The sequence below is a fragment of the Mauremys reevesii genome, linkage group 1 (genome assembly GCF_016161935.1).
Source record: "Mauremys reevesii isolate NIE-2019 linkage group 1, ASM1616193v1, whole genome shotgun sequence".
NCBI classification, from domain to species: Eukaryota; Metazoa; Chordata; order Testudines; family Geoemydidae; genus Mauremys; species Mauremys reevesii.
In genome coordinates, this window is record NC_052623.1 from 254,162,865 (window position 1) to 254,182,624 (window position 19,760).

A 19,760-nucleotide genomic window follows, 5' to 3' on the forward strand; every position below is an offset into this window, starting at 1 on the left:
AGTCTCCCTGGCCTATACATGTCCATTAACACAATCCCTTATAATGCACTGATATGAACTTCTGTCATTGCTGAATTCTCATTATTCAGAGTGTTCAGAATCCATTTGGAATAAAAATCTCACTATATACTGTTATGAGGTTTCAAAGTCTCAGGGCAAATGCTCATTGTTTAATGATGACATACTGTACAGTTTTTGTGAACAACTCAAAAGGAAAATATACTCCTCTCCTCTCCCCCCCCCCAAAAAAATTAATCACCAACTCCCTCCTTGGGCAAATACCTGAGGTAAAAGATGGGCTCTGCACTGTTAACTAAAGGTTTGATTCCAGGCTCAATTTAATAATCAAAGATTATTAGTAAAAGATTAATCAGGATGATACAAAAAGGCAAATACCTTATCAACATGGGGAAGTGGTTTTGCACCCTGATGCATTCCAACTATCTTGCAGAAATTCCCCCTTTATATATCATACTTCTTTACAAAAAAGACTCAGAAAATTTCATTCTCATGACCTATTGACTTGTGGGATTCCTTTCATGGCATCTCAATTTATATAATTGTGATAAGCTAAAGACATCTATCAACAAGTCCTTATCTCACAAATTACTGAAGACTTCTGTAACAACAAGTGTTCACTTTCTTGGTTTTCTGGACATATTTCTAAAGATCAGAGGGTCACAGCAAGACGACATGCACAATCCGCCATTTGACAACACACAGAGATTTAGCCTGAATATGAAGGATTATAGTTATAAAGCATTATGGGACTTTGGTTTATCTACAAAGGATCGTGGGGGTCTGGTTCATCTGCTAACAGCATCATGCCTTGGTGATCTCACACTTGACCTCTGTCAGACCAGTCGGGGAGGTCTTCCACTGAAAATGTGGCATTCGGGCTTCAGAACTTTAAATCTAACTTGAGCGTCACACCCAATTTCAACTGTCGTGGCACTACACAAGGAGGCCAGTGGTTTCTGACAGGACTCAAGCCATACAGGGCTTTATATAGCAATGTTAGTGTCTTGAATTGGATCAGGAAGCCAACACAATTGTCAGAAAACTCATGCAATATGTTTCCTGTAACTAAAAGCCAGCTATGGGCCAGCAGTATCTTTAGAGTAACTTTCTAGGGTAGTCACAACTAGAATGACTCTCAGTAATCTAATCAATCAAAAAACTATGCAAAAGAATAAATGGACACAAATCTGACATCAGGAATCATAACATTAAAAAAACAGTAGGAGAACACTTCAACCTCTCTGGTCACTCAGTAACAGACTTAAAGGTGGCAATTTTGCAACAGAAAAGCTTCAAAAACAGACTCAATGAGAAACTGCTGAACTTGAATTAATATGCAAACTAGATACCATTAATTTAGGCTTGAATAGAGACTGGGAATGACTGAGTCATTACACAGATTGAATCTATTTCCCCATGTTAAGTATCCTCACACCTTCTTGTCAACTGTCTAAAATGGCCCATCTTGATTATCACTACAAAAGTTTTTCTTTTCTTGCTGATAATGGCTCATCTTAATTAATTAGCCTCTTAGAATTGATATGGCTACTTCCACCTTTTCATGTTCTGTATGTATATACATCTCCTTACTATATGTTCCATTCTATATGTCTGAAGAAGTGGGCTGTAGCCCACGAAAGCTTATGCTCAAATAAATTTGTTAGTCTATAAGGTGCCACAAGTATTCATATTCTTTTTATATCAAGCCTGTTTCAAGTTTTGTTAACCTGAACTGATTCAAAAGCAGCAAACTTTTCCTCTTAAAGGGATAGTGCTGGCGAAATAAACGACCAGCTTACTGGAACCTCTACTGCAAGGTTACATGGTTATATAAGGAATTACTGTTTTCTACACAAATGCCTTAGGCTCTGATCTTGAAAATATTTATGCATGTGCATAACTTTAAACATGTGAATAGTCCCATTGAAGTCTACTTCTCTTTGAAAAATTTAACCATTCTACATGCAAATTGTTCTAATCGAAGTTTAAAATGCACAAGGAGGACAACTGCTTGCGTACACTTTGACAAAAGGATACTTTTTGATATTCTCTCCTTTGATGTGTGGGTTTGCATAATTTCCAACCATGCTAAGAGGAATTATGCACACACACAAAAAAAAAGGTGGGGGTGGGTGTGGGGAATAAATTGACAGCAATTTGTGGAGTAGTTTAATGGCTTAGCATAAAATATTTTTACAGACTACGTGTACAAATTAGAATTCACAGGAAAAAATACTGAATTCTTTATTTCTCTCTCACTATAGGTATGCCTACAGTAGGGGTGTGGTTCCCCTGCTTATATACACATAGTCGCTCTGGCTCTCATCAAGCTGCTGCAACTATGAATAGCAACGTAGCCACAGAAGGATGGGTAGTGGCAGCAGAGGCACGGTTGAGCCATGCCAAGTATCTATCCACTGGTTTCAGGTTTGTACTGGGCCTGGCGCACCATATCTCTGCCACCACTACCCATGCTACTGCGGTGACACTGCTCCAGCTAGTGTATGTGTACATAAGCAGGGGAATCACTCCCCTCTGAGTTGTAAAATGTACATAAAAACACATCAGCTCAGTTGCACCCTCATGCTGGATACCTCTATTATATTTGGACATTTCCTAGTTGTGAAATATCCATTTTTGTGAGAGGTAGGAAGGTAGGCGATGGGGTGAAGTGATGACAAAAAGCTTAAAGCTCTTATAGTGTGAGAACTAGTTTATATGATGTGATGTATGGTACAGCTTTGAAGATGATTGGTAGAAGTCCAGTTATTAATGAACAGTATAATTCATAATTTGCTGTTAGTGGTTTTGTAAAAAGTGATTCTGGATAAATGATTTACCAGCACAGTAAAAGATCAAGTAAATAGCTGGTTCTATCACTGAACAGCTAATCTTGTCTAATAATCACTGATGAACCTATCTTCTGTGAATTTACCTAATTCTTTTTTGAACCCAGTTATACTTTTGGCCTTCAGAACATCCCCTGGCAATGAGTTCCACAGGTTGACTGTGCATTATGTGAAGAAATACTTCCTTATGTATGTTTTAAACTTGATGCCTATTAATTTCCCTGCATGATCCCTGGTTCTTGTGTTACGTGAAGGGGTAAGTAACACTTCCTTATTCACTTTCTCCACACCATTTGTGATTTTTATAGACCTCTATCATACCCCCCCCCTTAGTCATCTGTTTTCTAAGCTGAACAATCCCAGTCTTTTTAATGTCTCCTCATATGGAAGCTGTTCCATACCCTTCATCATTTTTGTTGCCTTTCTCTGCATTTTTTCCAATTCTAATGTATCTTTTTTGAGATGGGAGAACCAGAACTACATGCATTATTCAACGTGTGGGTGTATCACTGATTTATATAGTGGCATTAAGATATTTTCTGTTGTATTATCTATCCCTTTCCTAATGGTTCTTAACATTGTGTTTAGCTTTTTGGATGGCTGCTGTACATTAAGCAGATGTTTTCAGAGAACTGTCCACAATGACTCCAAGATCTTTCTTGAATGATAACAGCTAATTTAGAACCCATCATTTTGTATGTATAGGTGTGATTGTGTTTTCCAGTGTTCCTTACTTTGCATTTATCAACACTGAATTTCATCTGTCACTGTTTTCCAGTCACCCAAAATCACTTTGTAACTCTTTGCAGTCTGCCTGGGACTTAACTATCTTGAGTAATGTTGTACCATCTGCACACTTTCCCAACTCACTGTTCACCCCTTTTTCCAGATCATTTATATGCAAGTTGAATAGCACTGGCCCTAGTACAGATCCTTGTGGGATTCTGCTGTTTACCTCTCTCCACTGAAAATTGACCATTTATTCCTACATGCTGTTCCTTATCTTTTAACCAGTTACTGATCCATGAGAGGACCTTCCCTCTTATCCCATGACTGGTTACTTTGCTTAAAAGCCTTTAGTGAGGGACCTTGTCAAAGGCTTTCTGAAAGTCCAAGTATGCTATATCCACTGGATCTGCCTTGTCCACATGTCTGTTGACCCCATCAAAGAATTCTAATAGAGTGGTGAGGCATGATTTCTCTTTTCAAAAGCCATATTGACTCTTTGCCAACATATTGTACTCATCTATGTGCCTGATAATTCTGTTCTTTACTATAGTTTCAACAAATTTGCCTGGTACTGAAGTTAGGCTTATTGGCCTATAATTGCTAGGATTGCCTCTGGAGCCCTTTTAAAAAAAAAAAAATCAGCGTTACATTAGCTATCCTCCAGTCGTCTGGTACAGAGGCTGATTTAATGGATAGGTTACATACCACAGCTAGTAGTTCTGCAATTTCATATTTGAGTTTCTTCAGAACTCTTGGGTGCATACCATCTGGTCCTTGTGATTTATTACCATTTAATTTATCAGTTTGTTTCAAAATCTCCTCTACTGACAACTCAATCTGGGACAGTTCCTCAGGTCTGTCACCTAAAAAGAATGGCTGAGATGTAATCTCCCTTGTATCTTCTGCAGTGAAGACTGATGCAACGAATTTATTTAGGTTCTCCACAATGGCCTTATCTTCCTTGAGTGCTCCTTTAACATCTTGATTGTCCAGTGGCCCCACAGATTGTTTGGCAGGTTTCTTTCTTCTGATGTTCTTAAAGATTTTGCTGTTAGTTTTTGTTTCTTTTGCTAGTTGTTCTTCAAATTCTTTTTTTTTTTTTGGCTTGTCTAATTATACTTTTAATGCTTGACTTGCCAGAGTTTGTTCCTTTCTGTTTTCCTCAGTCAGAGTTGACTTCCACTTTTTAAAAGATGTGTTTTTTGTCTCTAGCTTTCATCACCACAGTATCTGTGTCCCTTCGATAGACAGGCACTTTATTGCTTAGGCCTTTAATCATTAATAGTGAGCCACTGAATGCACCTTTTATTTCATAAGCTGTACTTTATCAGCAGTGTTCCTAACTCACTGTTATATTAACAGGTGTAGTGATGGAATCACAATTAACAGTTTCATTATTTTAAATCGAACCTCTTGTTTAAAATAACCCATCCAGCAAGTTGCTGACTCCTGCTGTTTCAGAACTTGCAGCCTTTTGAAGAGACAGCTGGATTAATATATTATTGAATATATTTAGAATCCTTTAATGCTGATTTCACAATACCCTTGAAGTAAACCACACTTACAAAGTACAAAGGTATGAACAGAGTTTTGCGATGAAATTCTCAAGGGTTCTTTCAACTGTGATGCCAGTAAAATGTTGCATGTGTTCTGAGAAGGCTATAAATAACAACGGTAAGGCAATGGATTTAATTTGGCATGACATTTCTGTTAATGAGAAGGTAAAGGAGAGTATTGTTTACAAAAATAACAACTCTCTAGTATACTTTGGGTTTGGGGGATCAGGCTGAGAATGGAGCTATGAGTACAGCAGAAATTAAATTTTTGGGAGGGTCTTCATTAGAGGAAGAGATGCTTCCGCAACCTTTGTCAGCCCTGAAATGGGAAGACTATCACCATCTTCAAGCAAGAATAATTTTTCAGGTTAAGAAATGTGTGAGAGCTTTAGCTACTATTAAGATAGTGGCTCTTTATACTTGGTTACTTCCATTGGTTTTGAGTAAATTATCTATGGTTTTGACTAACAGTAACTAAAATGAAGTGGCAGATGTTTCTTCGCTATGTGCCTTTTTGTCTGTCTTATCGAGCTAAATTATGCTGCTGATCTCTACTGGGCCTGCTGTAGTACTGAACTAGAGCTGTCTAAAGCAGCCATCTCTCTCATTAACCACTGGGAAATGCTATGCAGGAAAGGGGATCACTCAAGCCAGCAGCAGGGAAAGAATAACTGGCAAATATCTGTTCCTTTAGAAATTTCTTTTCATCCCTAAATAATAATACTCTCTTCATGAGAGGCATAGGGGATAGAAAAGAAGGGATTGGAGCAGGGAAGCGGGGAGGAAGAGGCTAAAAGAAAGCAAATGGTAATGCTGTCAAATTCTCTCTGATTTATTTTTTTAAGAATTTAAAAGCAGCATCTCTATTTGCTGTACAGTAATATAGATGGTCATTGCCTATGTAGCCTTCTCAACTTTCTTGTGAATTATGATGAGCCTTCACACGTTGTCTTTGCACCCCTGACTGCCTGAAATTGGGTCACATCATAAGGCACTGTTGAAAATGGAAGACAATGTAGAGAGCGCTACTAGCCATGTCCACTCTTTTAAAAAACCTATTTAATATAAATTAGAGAAAAAGAGCACTTGCAGATATCAATCACCTAGTTCAGTGATGGCCAAATGGCTACCGATGGCGTAAGCCCTATGGGCTGGGACTGTCTTTTTTGTTCTGCACCTAGCAATATACGGGGTCCTGGTCCATGAACAGGTCTCCTAGGTGCTATGGTAATACAAATAAGAGAGAATTTCTCAGCAAGCCAGTGCACCATCTAGATCTCAGAGGAGACTACCTGGAAGAAGATGAAATATTGCACGGTGGTACCTGTGTGGTGTTCTGGGCTACATCTATGTTACAGATGACAACAGCTTCAATGTGTTTTATTTCATGCAAATTAAGTGGGGCGCTCTGTGACATTACACCCCATATTCATCATAGAAATATTATGGCGTGAATATGGCAAAACTAAGATATCTTTTATGCAAGATGGGTCATGTGAGGTATCGTTGAAAAGGTTATGATCTACTGAATGTGTTTATCCTAATAGCATGCGTGTATCATTTCTGTACCTGAGGTTAGGAATATTGACTTTGTAACAATTACAATTGTGTGTGTACTTGGGAGAATACCTACTGTCCAGTGGGCATTCCTCCATCAGCCTGAATGAACCATTTAAGAAGAAAAATAGAACTTTGGAGATACTAATCTCACACCATCCTGAGGAGCTTCCTGGGATACTGCAGGGTCGTCTGATGATGTCACCTGATATAGAGTACCATCTTGGACACTGCTTGTATTTTTCCTCTGGAAACAAAAGGTTCTTGCCTTTATGTAAATTCTATTTAAGGCTGGGGAGTAAGGCAAACAGGACTCACCTCCATTGCCTCCCAGTCAAAGAAGGAAGATTGCTAAAAACACCTGAAGGGAAAGGCAGGGGTTGAGTCCAGGCTGAGACAGGTCCAGTCTGTAAAGAAAAATAACTGGAACTCTAAGCTACAGAAATTCCTGCAACTTGCCTAAAACAACATTTAGGGTGAGAAATTACATTTTGTAACCTGTTTCTTGGGTGTATTAAGCTTCATTTGCGTGTTTTTGTTTTATTTGCTCAATAATCTGCTTTGTTCTTTTTGCTATCCCTTATAATCACTTAACATTTACCTTTTGTAATTAATTAATTTTCTTGTTTATTTAAAAACCCAGTTTGTGCCATTCATACTGGGGGGGGCGCAAATTTTTATGAGCTTGCACTGTGCCGGTCTTTCTATATAGATCAAGACAATATTTTGGTTTTATGCCCCCAAAGGAGGTATACCCCACATGAGTGCTGGGCAATCCCCAAGCTGATTCCTCTCACACAGAGCTGATCTCAGTGTCTGCGTCCATTTGCAGCTGGGTGTGTCCCTACCTGTGTATGTGTGCTGGAGAAGGCTTGAGGGCCTGGCACAGCTAGGACAGGGTGAGGAAACCCAGGCTGGTGGAAGGGGCAGAACCAGTGGGACCCCAGCACATCAGGTGGCATCCTGGACAGGGGGCTCAACCTGTCACACCCTCATCTCTTGGAAAGCTGCTGATACAATGTTTAGTTGGTCATAGCGTGGAGGCCCCAGATGTGGTCCATTCCCCATGGCAGGATAGAGTTGCTCTCTACAGTGAGTAGATTTTTAAGGGCTCCCATTATTTTACTCTTGCAGGCATTTGGACAATCATTCTCAATCCACCGCAAAGTGGCCGAAGATGGTGAAACACGTGAAGAGACTCTCCTGCAGGAGTCTGCATCAAAGGAAGCTTATTACCTAGGGAAGATTTTGGAGATGCAAAATGAGCTGAAACAGAGCAGGGCAGTGGTCACCAAGGTTCAAGCAGAGAATGAGAGGCTCACTGCTATCGTCCATGACCTGAAAGAGGTAAATTGATGAGGGTGAGGGAGGAGGGTGGGGGATGGGACTGAGAATGGGTTTTCTTTGAGTTTGATAAATGGTATGGCTCTGAGTCACAAAACTAGCATTGTATCTATAAATACGGGAGTATCCTGCTATAATCAGTCCCAGGGACACCACAACCCAGTTTGTGTGTGTGTGTGTGGGGGGGCTTTTAACAAGAAAAAAGTCACTGTTTGAAAAGCTGCATTTGAAGTAAAACCAGGTCAGCAATTCATAATTTTAAAAGCACAGCAGGGTTTTCATCTTGCTGTTCAGGGTCTGCAGAAAGACGCACTTCTCATAAATACCTGTTTTTTGCATTCTTTTCTGTTCAGATGATTTTCTCTCTTCCTCTCACTTTCTGTTTTCTCACTTAAATTATTTTGGGTTGGCTATTTTGGCAGGAGGGATAGCGCCGTGGTTTGAGCATTGGCATGCTAAATCTAGGGTTGTGAGTTCAATCCTTGAGGGGGCTAATTAGGGCTCTGGGGCAAAAATCTGTCTGGGGATTGGTCCTTCTTTGAGCAGGGGGCTGGACTAGATGACCTCCAGAGGTCCCTTCCAACCCTGATATTCTATGATCCTACACCTAGCCATACTTTCACTTCTTTACTGTTTACTGTACAGGGTTCATGAGTTTGTTCATGTTTTGAAAGTTGGGATTAGGGAGGAAACAAACTGGCTAGCTAAGGTTACAGACTCCAGTGAATACATGTCTCCAGATTTCCTAATCTTACCATTTTCTTAATAGAATAATGACACACTGAATGAAGTGTAATAATTGGAGGTAACTACACATCTCAGGTACTTGTAGGCCTTTGGCCTGAGGAAGGCACATCTCACATCAACTTCATATCCAGAAGTGTCCTGTTGCTTACATAGCTCATTGCTTCTCTCTTTCCAGGCATGTACATCTCATTGAGATTAATATCATAGGTCCTATGTGTCAATAGGGAGTCAAGAACTGAGGTGCTGTTCTACTTTAAGTGGCTCTGGACTTTGTCCCGTGTTCCACTACTGATACTAAGGCTTTGTCTACACTTGCAAGTGAAAACACAATTTTTGTCATTCAGAGGTGTTAAAAAAAAAAAAAAAATAGCGCACACACCCCCAAAAAGACAAAGTTTTGCTGATGACAAGCACCTTTGTGAACAGTGCTTTGTTGGCAGACATGCTTTTCTGCCAACAACACTAACACTGCTCTTTGGGGGTGGGAGTTTTTTGTCGGCAGGAGAGCTCTCTCCTGCTGACAAACAGTGGCTACGCTATAGTGGCACAGCCATGTCGCTAAAAGCTGCTTTGTGTAGACATAATCTAAATAGAGTAGGCAGAATCAGATTCCAAATACGTAGAAACAGGTAGGAGAAATGCCTACCAATTTTTGGGAGCTAGAAAATAACAGAACTAATAAGTGCTAATGTAGTCGTTATTGGCTGTTCTTGCCTGATTGCTCAGTTTTCAGAAAGCTGTTTAGTACATACTCTCCCAATCTGTGCCATATTCATAGATTCCAGGGCTGGAAGGGACCTCGAGAGGTCATCAAGTCCAGTCCCCTGCCTTCATGGCAGGACCAAATACAGTCTAGACCATCCCTGACAGACATTTATCTAACCTACTCTTAAATATCTCCAGAGGTGGAGATTCCACAACCTCCCTAGGCAATTTATTCCAGTGTTTAACCACCCTGACGGTTAGAAACTTTTTCCTAATGTTCAACCTAAATCTCCCTTGCTGCAGTTTAAGCCCATTGCTTCTTGTTCTATCCTTACAGGCTAAGATGAACAAATTTTCTCCCTCCTCCTTATGACACCCTTTTAGATACCTGAAAACTGCTATCATGTCCCCTCTCAGTCTTCTCTTTTCCAAACTAAACAAACCCAATTCTTTCAGCCTTCCATCTCATCTTCTCAAGACCTTTAATCGTTCAGCCATTTGTTTGCAGCATTGTTGTAGCCATGTGTTGGTCCCAGAATATGAGAGCGACAAGATGGATGAAGTAATATCTTTTATTAAACCGACTTCTGTTAGTGGAAGAGATGAGGTTTCAAGCTACACAAAGCTCTTCTTCAGATCTAGAAAAGGTAATCACTTTTCACAAAACAATCACTCCATATCTGGCCCTTCAGGTCTCCTCCTCAAAGGAAACCTGCACAACACCTTCAAACGACAAGTTTGAAAGTTTTAATTCATAACTCTGCTAGACACTGAAAATCATGGATTCAGACATAATAGGTTTACGTGGGCATGTCTACACATAAACCACTTCAGCAGCACAGTTGCAGCAGTGCTACTGTATCCCTTCAGTGAAGATACTACCTACGCCGATGGGAGAATCTCTCCCGTCGGTATAGGTACTCCACCTATCCGAGATGCTAGGTTGTTGGGAGAATTTTCCCCATCAACCTAGTGCTGTCTACACCCAGGGTTAGGTCAGTTTAACTGCATTGCTCAGAGCTATGGATTTTTCACACACCCTCCCCAATTGATATAGTTATACCAACCTAATTTCCTAGTGTAGACCAGGCCTGTTTCTTTACAACAATCTGTAACCTACTAATCCTTATTTGTCCTATAACTGCAGAGTTGTTAGACCCACTTCATTTTGAATGATCCCTTGCCACATGTGTTAACTCCTATGTTTAATAATCTGTTCTATTAGGAGTGTCACAGCTAAATACAATTACCTTTCCCACACCTGAAGAGCTCTGTGTAGCTTGAAAACTTGTCTCTTTCAACAACAGAAGTTGGTCCTATAAAAGATATTACCTCACCCATGTTTTCTCTCTAATATTCAACCAGTATGTTTAATAATCTGTTTAAAAAGAGAAATTGGAGAAGAGCGTGGTCTTGTGTTGTGTGAGTTAGAAAAACAAGCAAATATAAGTCCAAAGTCATTTTTTTAAAGAGGGGCTGTCATTTGTTGGTTTTTTAAAATACTTTGATTTTTTTTATTAAGGACAAATTAAAATTAGCGTCACCGTGTTTTTAAAAAAATGTTTTTAACCACTCCTCCATAATGCTGGAGATAGTATTTCTGTGAGTGCATCATAACCCCACAGTATTCTGGTCTGGACTCAATTGATCCTCTCTGGTATGGAAAACAGTTTGTTGGATTCTCCCAGTGCAGGCCCTGTTATAGGTACCATGCGACTAAATTGCTTGAGGGAAGAGCACCTCCAACCCCAATCTGTGTTGGGAACTCTCTTCCAATTGGGTTCTGGTCATGTGTTTCAGAATCAGGATGCTGATCATGTACTGTAGGAGTGTCTGTCAGCGGTTTTCCAACAGGGCAGAAATATCTGAATCCCTGCAAGGGTATTTTGAACAATCAGGAAATACTTGAAAGCCAATGGCTCTTATGAGCTCCATGAATTGAGGAATCCCAGAGTTTAAAAAAACAACATGAATTACTGCAAGGATATGCCATACTACAGCCTGCCAAGCTGTTTGAGTTGGATTTTCCTCATTATAAAAGGATGGGGGGAGGCTGTCAGGCCTTTCTCTGTGAGGGCTGTGGGACTCTGGAACTTGTCCCACCCACCCTCGTGTGTCTGTCTGTCTGTCCATCTGTCTTTGATGCACACTCAGAAATAGCCTCAAATTGGTGCAAAAGACACCTGTCTGAGAGGGCTGAAGGTAAACTTCCCGGAACAATGAAGGGTGGAAAGGAGTGTCTGGAGGTCTCTGGTTGGCTGAGTTCCTGTTGAAATGATTACATTAATGCTGCTGAGACTTCACTGTATTATTAATGATGTGTTGTGAGGTCTAGAACCTCAGCTAGGCATCCTTAAATTATTATTTAAATCTAAATAAATAGAAAATAAATGTTTTCAAAAGTAAACCTGCCCTCTGTCTTGTGACATTCAAAATTTATAGTCATAGAGTTTAAGGCCAGAAGGGACCATCAGATCATCTCATCTGACTGCCTGTATATCACAGGCTGGCAACACTACCTAGCAGCCGTACACTAAACCCAACAACCAAAATTGATTAGGGCCTCTTAAAATCTTTCAGTAATCTGAACCAGAGACCATATTCCATTTTCATTTACTAGGTTTATAGTCATGAGGAACATTTTTCAGTAATCAGTGGCAAAGTTCAGATATATTATGTGAATGGTTGCTGCCTGTGTATCTCTAGAAATCAATATAGTTAATAGCTTATTTAACCTTTTATGTAGCTGCATATGAACTGGTGAAAATAAAGCCAAAAGTGTCACAATGTAACCGGATCTTTTTACAATATAATCTTTATCTTCTGTCACTTTTGCTGTGAATTTTGCAATATTTAACATATTTCTGGTTTTTATGGGGGAGATTTTCAAAGGCACAAATGGCAGTTAGGTGCCATTTGTGCCATTGAAAATCTCCCCCTACAATATCATAAGGGGGCTCAGTGCTTTATAGTCCAGCACGAAGATGAGGCTTCTGACCTGAGGAGCTTACGGCCCTACTTTAAGCTAATTCCATATAAACAATATGTGATCGGACTCAAAAGCTGAAGCAAGAAGCTGTTGCAAGGGGACCAGCTGTGGAAGGACTCTAAATGTATGGGAACTGTAACTCTGATCCGAGCACAGCTGGCAGCATGAAGAAAAGCATGAAATTAAGAGTGGGAAACAGTATCGGGGGGGCAGTTATGAGATCAAGTTGGGCATAACCAAGATCCTGAGTTTGGACGTAGGCAGAAAAGAGAGCAGAGATATAGGTAGAGATGGAGCTGTGCAAAGCTTAAAAGGTTAGACTGAGGAATTTGAACATGATGCAGATAAATCCTTTTTTAGTCTCCAAACAGTTTTAAGGGCTGCCATTCATTCCCCTCTCTCTCTCTCTCTCTCTCCAACCCATAGAAGATGAATTTCAGATGAAACCTGGGAGACAAAGGGTTGAAACCATATTCTGTGTCACTAGAAACCTCTGCAGTAGCTGTTAGGACTGCAGAAAGGTACAGCCACCACAGACCAGGGCTGCTTGCAATCCAGTTGATAAAATAAACCAATATCAAGACTTCAGTGATGGGAATGTTAAGGAGCTTAACCATCAGTGTACACCTGGTTTCTGGAGGGCATGGGGAAATAAATAACAGTGAAAGGGTGGGTGGGGAGAAGGGAACAGAGGCCTGTGGGGGGAGTGTGCCCAATCTTACGCTAAGAGTGGCCTAAGAGAAAAGCTTTGGGATCAAGTCCTGACTCCGCTGAAGTCAATAGCAAAACTTCTATTCACTTCATTGGCATGAGGATTTCACTTTTAATACCAAAGGGATATGGTGGATGAACCTTTGGACTATTTCTATTTCAAACCCATCCCAGACTTCACTGCTTTAGCAATTGAAATAGTTGTGCTGTGGATTCTTTCCAAGTATGAATAGCTACTACTAGGACCTTAATCACTAGCTATTGTAATTCCTTTTGTTCTGGGCCATTTAATGATGGAGAAATTTAACTGTGCATGAAATGGCCTTTTTGCTTCCAAAACTTGAGCAAGTTTTGTATCCAAATTGATTTTCATTCCAGAGACATTGGAATGTTTGCTTTTTATACTAAAAAAAAAGAGCCCTTTAAAAATAAATATGGGCTATTTTCATTTGTAAATAGACCTTTAATCAGTTTAAAAAAGACACAATTATTCATAGCTCCTTCCCCTCCCCCCCAAAAACCCCGGAATATATTTGAAAATTTAAAATAAGATGTGAAATCTTCAAATATTGAGGTTTTAATTTTTTTTTTTTTTTGCAGTTAAGAATTTTGTATTGATTTGTGTTTTATCAGGTTACCCTGGTTCCTGATCTTGTTGTGTCTCTGCTAGCTAGTGGCCATATTTTGAATCTGCTCAATCTACTGAAGAATAACTGAGCATTCTTGCCATGAAATGTTAAATGGAAGGCTGCAGAGTAATTGTATTATCGCCTTACAAACACCTGTGTAGCTTGTAAGAAATGATCCATTTCTAGAGAGGTAGGAAGGAAAGAAATGAGAAGTGGTTAGTATGGCTTTCAAAACTGGCACCTATTTCACAATGTACTGTGGATAACTTTTATTTGAAAAGAAGCATAGTAGCTGGATGTCAGAGTGGCCCACGCAGATTGCTCTGAGAGTCTAGAACTGCCAAAGAAAAGAATTATTATTGAGGCACGAGTGGCAGCTGACCTTAAATTCATCTTTTTGCTATGCCAAGAGAGCACTCTTGTCACAATGAGTGATACGAAAACAGAAGTAGTAGCAGTGAGTAGCTCAGGCATGAGACAGGTTGTAAGTTGTAAGTCCTGTAAAATTGGCATCAGTGGTTTCCTGTCTGGTTGTTCATCTAGTTAGGAAGTTTTTTATTTATATATTCCTAACTGTAAGAACAGTAGGACAATGGAACAGATGTCTAGGGTGGTCATGGAAGCACCTTCACTGTAGGTTTTCAAAGGGAGGCTGGGTAGCCATCTGTCTTGGATGGTTTAGACACAACAAATCCTGCATCTTGGCAGGGGGTTAGACTAGATAACCAGGTTGGGTGCCTCACAGTGCTTCGTTGTTGTGGCTCCCAACCTGGGCTCCTCACAAACAGCCAGACAACATGCAGGTCACAGCTTGAGTGTGTGTGTGTGTGTGTGTGTGTATAGCCACAGTCCTGATTCAGCAATTCTGACCCCGATACTCTGTCACTAAACACCAGCCTCACTCTGGCTTACAGCAGCCTTGGTTACTACATGGAGGGTGATCCCAACATATTCCCTGAATTTCCCCTCCAAAAAATGTTTGTTCTGCATTGTCCAGCCCTCTCCAGACATTTTAGGTCTGTTGTCCCCGTCAGGGAACAATATACAACAATGTAACTCCATTTAAAAGGAGCACGGGTTTAACCACAACACTGGATTAATTTTGACTAAAGAATAAAACAAGTTTATTTAACAAAAGAAGATAGGATTTTAAGTCAGTACAGGCTTAGGCAATAGTGTCACAAATGGTTACAAGAGAAATAGAGATAAAATACTTCCTGATACTAAAACTTTACAGACTTGGCTTGGTTCAAGATAAAATTCTTACCACATGCTCCCAACAGCATTACTGACCGATCTTCAGGTCAGGATCCCAAAGTCAAAGAGCTGGATCCTTTTGTCGTCTTTGGTTCAAGAGAGATGGATAGGGAGAGAGAACTTGGGGTGTTTTTGCCCCTCACTCGCATTTTAAAGTGTAACTGAACTATAAATCTTGCTGAGAGTGACCCCTAGATAAAGTTCTTTCCAGCTGAAAGCAAGGAGACATGGAGTCTGGTGGGGAGGAGGCTTTTTGCTGCTGTTTGCGAAGATGCAGATTTATTTATTCCTGCCCCCTTTCCTTGCCAAAGAATGGCCACTTGATAGGTTATGGCCCATCAGCTTTGACACCTGGCTGTGGCGTCAAATTGTCCTTTGTCTTTGAGGAACAGGTTTATCCACTTCCCAGACTTGTCTAGTAAACACACTGCTGTCATGATTTCATCTTATGTTAATAACTGTACATATAATGTTTGACCAGAATATTATTGACCAACAAGTTATTAGTTTTCAAAGATTATTACAGTAGTGTGCAGGGTGTGAATATAAGGGCGCATTCCATCACACTTGTGTAGTCACTTGCATCGATGCAAAGTGAGCACAAAGTAGATGTAAATCCTTCTGATTTGGTAGCATTGTAGCTCGCTTAGCACTCATTTTACACTTGTGTAATGACTATATGAGATGCATGGCAATGGAAAATTAGGCCCCAAATACCTAAAAGGATCAGATTCTGATCCATGTCTGACTTCTTAAAGGTGTTTGATGGAGGGATACTTCAGTGATGAGCACATTAAAAATGCACAGGGTGGAGGGACAGGAGAAGCTGGATAACAGTACCCATGCGTGCTGCAGCCAGTAGGGTCCTATTGATTTCAGTAGGAAACTTTTTTTTTCCTGAGGGTTTTCTCATAAGAACGGCCACACTGGGTCAGTCCAAAGGTCCATCTAGCCCAGTATCTGTCTTCTGACAGTAGCCAATGCCAGGTGCCCCAGAGGGAATGAACAGAACAGGTAATCACCAAGTGATCCATCCCCTGTCACCCATTCCCAGCTTCTGGCAAACAAAGGCTAAGGACATCATCCCTGCCCATCCTGCTGATAGCCATTGATGGACCTATCCTCCATGAACGTATCTAGTATTTCCTCATTTACACCTACGGCAATCTTGCTTTCTCCCTCTAGTCCTTTCAGATCTACATGGACCAGGAAGGGATCTGTCTGAAAAGAAACCTCCCTTGTCTCCCAAGAGGCCACCGTGTCTCTTACAAGTAATAAATGTAGCTCTCAATTGGTTTGGAAAATAGTTGTTATCCTGTAAGTGGTCTAGTGGGGAAAAAAGCAGCAATTAAGCAAATTGAAGAGTAATACTTGACTTAGCTGCACAAAGCATTAGAGAGATACAAAATTGTAGCGAGTTTGTAGAATAGTGTTTGCTAGCGCTGACCCAGATTTCATGAAAATATTTTCCCGTGCCTCAATTTGCATGTAACAATTTTATATTTATCGGGTCACTTCCTCTGTCCTTTGTATCCAGTTTTCCTGTCTTTGGTGCATCTTCCAGAAAGCACCAGATGGGAAACTTTAGCATTCTTCGTACCACTGACCCAGAGAACTAAGTGATCTTCTCTGGGTGAGTGGTTTGGTAACCCTGCTAGGTCTTTTCTCATACTATAAAAGGATACTGATATGCTACAATATGACATTATTTGTCCGTCACAGGAACAGCTTTGAATTCGGGGGAGAACTTTCCTGAGTGTGGTTATGGCAATTGGTTTGAACTTATGCTGAATACACCTATTAAGCAGTAGATCAGTTGAACTGCAAGGCAGCCCTTCATCCCCACCCACTTATTGTGTATCATCGTATAGTTCCCCTGCAGTTCTAAATTTTCATGCTTTCCCCCAATGACTCACTCAGCCCTTGTATCTGAAACCAAATGAGGGCTATATTGCATTAATTTTAACGTTTGTTGAAACAGTTCATAATATTATTACTGTTCATAATCTGATCATACGGTCAAAGAAGACAAGCCTTCCCTAGGACCTCTTCAGTATGTGTAACATGAGAGGAAGGTGACAAGACAGACCCACTGATTAAATGTGATTTTAACATTGTTTTTTTTTCAGAGCAATTTTCACCCCATCCAATAATTTGTTGTTCTCAAACAGGCACCTACATTTGAACATAAACATTTGTTGGTTGGTCTTGTTTCCTGTTGATGAATCTGGGACTGGGATTTAGGACACACATTTCTGATCTGACACATAAGTGACACTGTTTTCCTTGGGCAACATTCAGTCATTTAGCTCTGCCACAAATAAAAAGACTTAAACAATGGACAGAGGGGAGGTCAAGCAAGGGTTAGGCAGAATGATGGCTCATTGCCAAGAGGACACTGCATAATTTACAGCATGTCTGTTACGTTACTCTTTCATATTCCCCGTTTTTCTTAGCAGAAAGGGTCTTTTAAGATTGTAAGCGCCAAATAAAACAAGTGCACTTTCAACAGTGCTTTTTACTTTCTATGAAGTAATAAATCAAAGCAAGAGTCTGGAGCAGGATAAATCAGTGGAGGTACCTACTGAAACTACTGGGAAATTATTAGCCCTGTAGTAGTATTCTGTTTGTATCATGGTAGCATCTAGAGCCCCTGCTGCCATCACGGCTTCTTGGTGCTAGATACTGTACAAACACGTAATGAGAGACAGTTCCTGCCCTGAAGAGCTTACAGTCTAGATAGACAAGGCAAAGGGTGGGAAGGGAAGTAGAGATACATAGAGGTGAAATGACTTGGCCAGATTAGTGTCAGAGTCAGGAATAGAACCATAGTCTAGTGAGTGCCAGTTCAGCGCTTTATTCACTGGACCATGCTGCCACTAAACCCTAAGTCGTCTTATGTGATCCCTATGATGATGATTATTGGGAAATTTTTTCTAATATGTAACAATTGACTGACGGGTCTTTGTTTATAGATGAGGGAGCCCCAGTGGGAAACATCTGTGCTGATTCAGATTTATATAGTTATTGTTGGTTAAAAATAACTTAGGCCAGCCTAAGGTTTTTCAAAATGTCAATTGTTGGCATTGTTCGTATTGGCTATTAAATCCTGAGTGGCCAGTTTTAAGAATCTTTGCAAAGGGGTTTGGGTTCTTCAGGAGCAGTGGGCCATGTTCTGTGCTGACTCTCACTCAATGATTTCAGGGGCTTGCATGGGTGTAAATCAGAAAAGAAATTTACCTTGTGTTTCCGACACTTTGAGGCTTCAGTTTGTTATGGGTAGGGCCAGCTCCAGGCACCAGCTCAGCAAGCAGGTGCTTGGGGTGGCCAGAGGGAAGAGGCAGCATGTTGGGCTCTTCAGCAGCAATTCAGTGGCGGGTCCCTCGGTCCCTCTCGGAGGAAAGGACGGGCTGCTGAATTGCCACCAAAGAAGAAAGTGACAAAAGTGATTCTTATTGACATAAACATCAATCAATGGTTCTTTATTTCATTAATCACAGAACGCATCTGATAACAAACATTCCCTGTCACCAGTGGTCCCTCTCTGTACATCTGGGGGCACACCTACACTGCAACAGAAAATCCAGGGCACTGGTCACAGAACCCAGGTCAGTTGACTCAGGCTTGCAGGGCTCAGGCTGTGAGTCTAAACGTTGCAGTGTGTACTTTGGGCTTGGGCTGGAGCCTAGGCTCTAGGACCCTCCCTCGCTGGGGGCTCTCAGAGCCTTGGCTCCAGCCCAAGTCTGAATGTCTACACGACAACTTTTAGTCCTGTAGCATGAGACCCACATGCCCTAGTCAGCTGACCCAGGACAGCCACAGCTGTGCTGCAGAGCTTTTATTGCAGTGTAGACACAATTACTACAGGTCAGTGGGATGAGAGCAAGGGAGTACACACGTTCCATTATTAATTTAAATACATTCAATCGGTTAGTCACCCTCTAAGATTCAATCTACGTTTTCAGTTTGTTCTCTACTTTGTGCACTATACTTATCACTTTGGTTTATACATAAAAAAAGATTTTGGTTGTTATATTAAACAATCATAGGGATTGTTGTTGTTCTAGTGTTTGATTCTCCAAAAAGAATAAAAAACTTAACCTAAGAATCAGAAATGTGTGCTGAAAGTCTTCAACACTTGAGTGGAGACGCAGACAGCATGGAAGTCTCAGAGACATATGTCATTGATAAGAATTTCTTAAGAATAGTAAAAATGACAAGGAAAGCAGTGATCCATGTTGCTAGGTATCCTGAGCACCTGCCAGAACAAGAGAGTTAAAACAACTTGACAGGCTGAAGTTCTTGTCACTTATTCAGTATCAGAAGACCTCTTCCATGCATCATAAGTGTGTGAGAATGAGAGAGAGAGAGAACAATAGCAGATCTCATAAAGTTGAAGTATTCCCAGTAGTCAACATGCAAACAGTGTAGTCACATGCCACAGTGGAAAGACTAACATGGATCTGTCTCCTGGGAACTGCAGATTATATTGTGGCTACGACTTGCTTAACATTTCTCTTGTTCACCAAGAAAGGGCATATCTGTGCCCACCTTCTCAATCTACTGATGCTGTCAGCTGCTCTTGGTTCAGTCTCTCTAGGGGTCCTAGCTTTCTCCTAAGTAGCCCCCTTCAATTCATCTACAGCAGTGGTTCTCAAACTTATTT

General features: G+C 40.7%; 1 protein-coding gene across 25 annotated transcripts in view; it reads left to right on the forward strand.

The window, feature by feature from the left end:
* Positions 1 to 19,760, forward strand: part of BICD1 (BICD cargo adaptor 1) — a 392,914-nt gene that overhangs the window by 128,447 nt on the left and 244,707 nt on the right. For all 25 annotated transcript variants that reach the window (XR_005582691.1, XM_039480665.1, XM_039480746.1 and 22 more), the window contains exon 2: positions 7,847 to 8,059. Coding sequence is in view for 24 of the 25 variants with exons in the window: in XM_039480665.1 (XP_039336599.1) it covers positions 7,847 to 8,059 (213 nt within the window). In the remaining variant the exon portion in view is untranslated. The remainder of the gene's footprint in view (positions 1 to 7,846; positions 8,060 to 19,760) is intronic.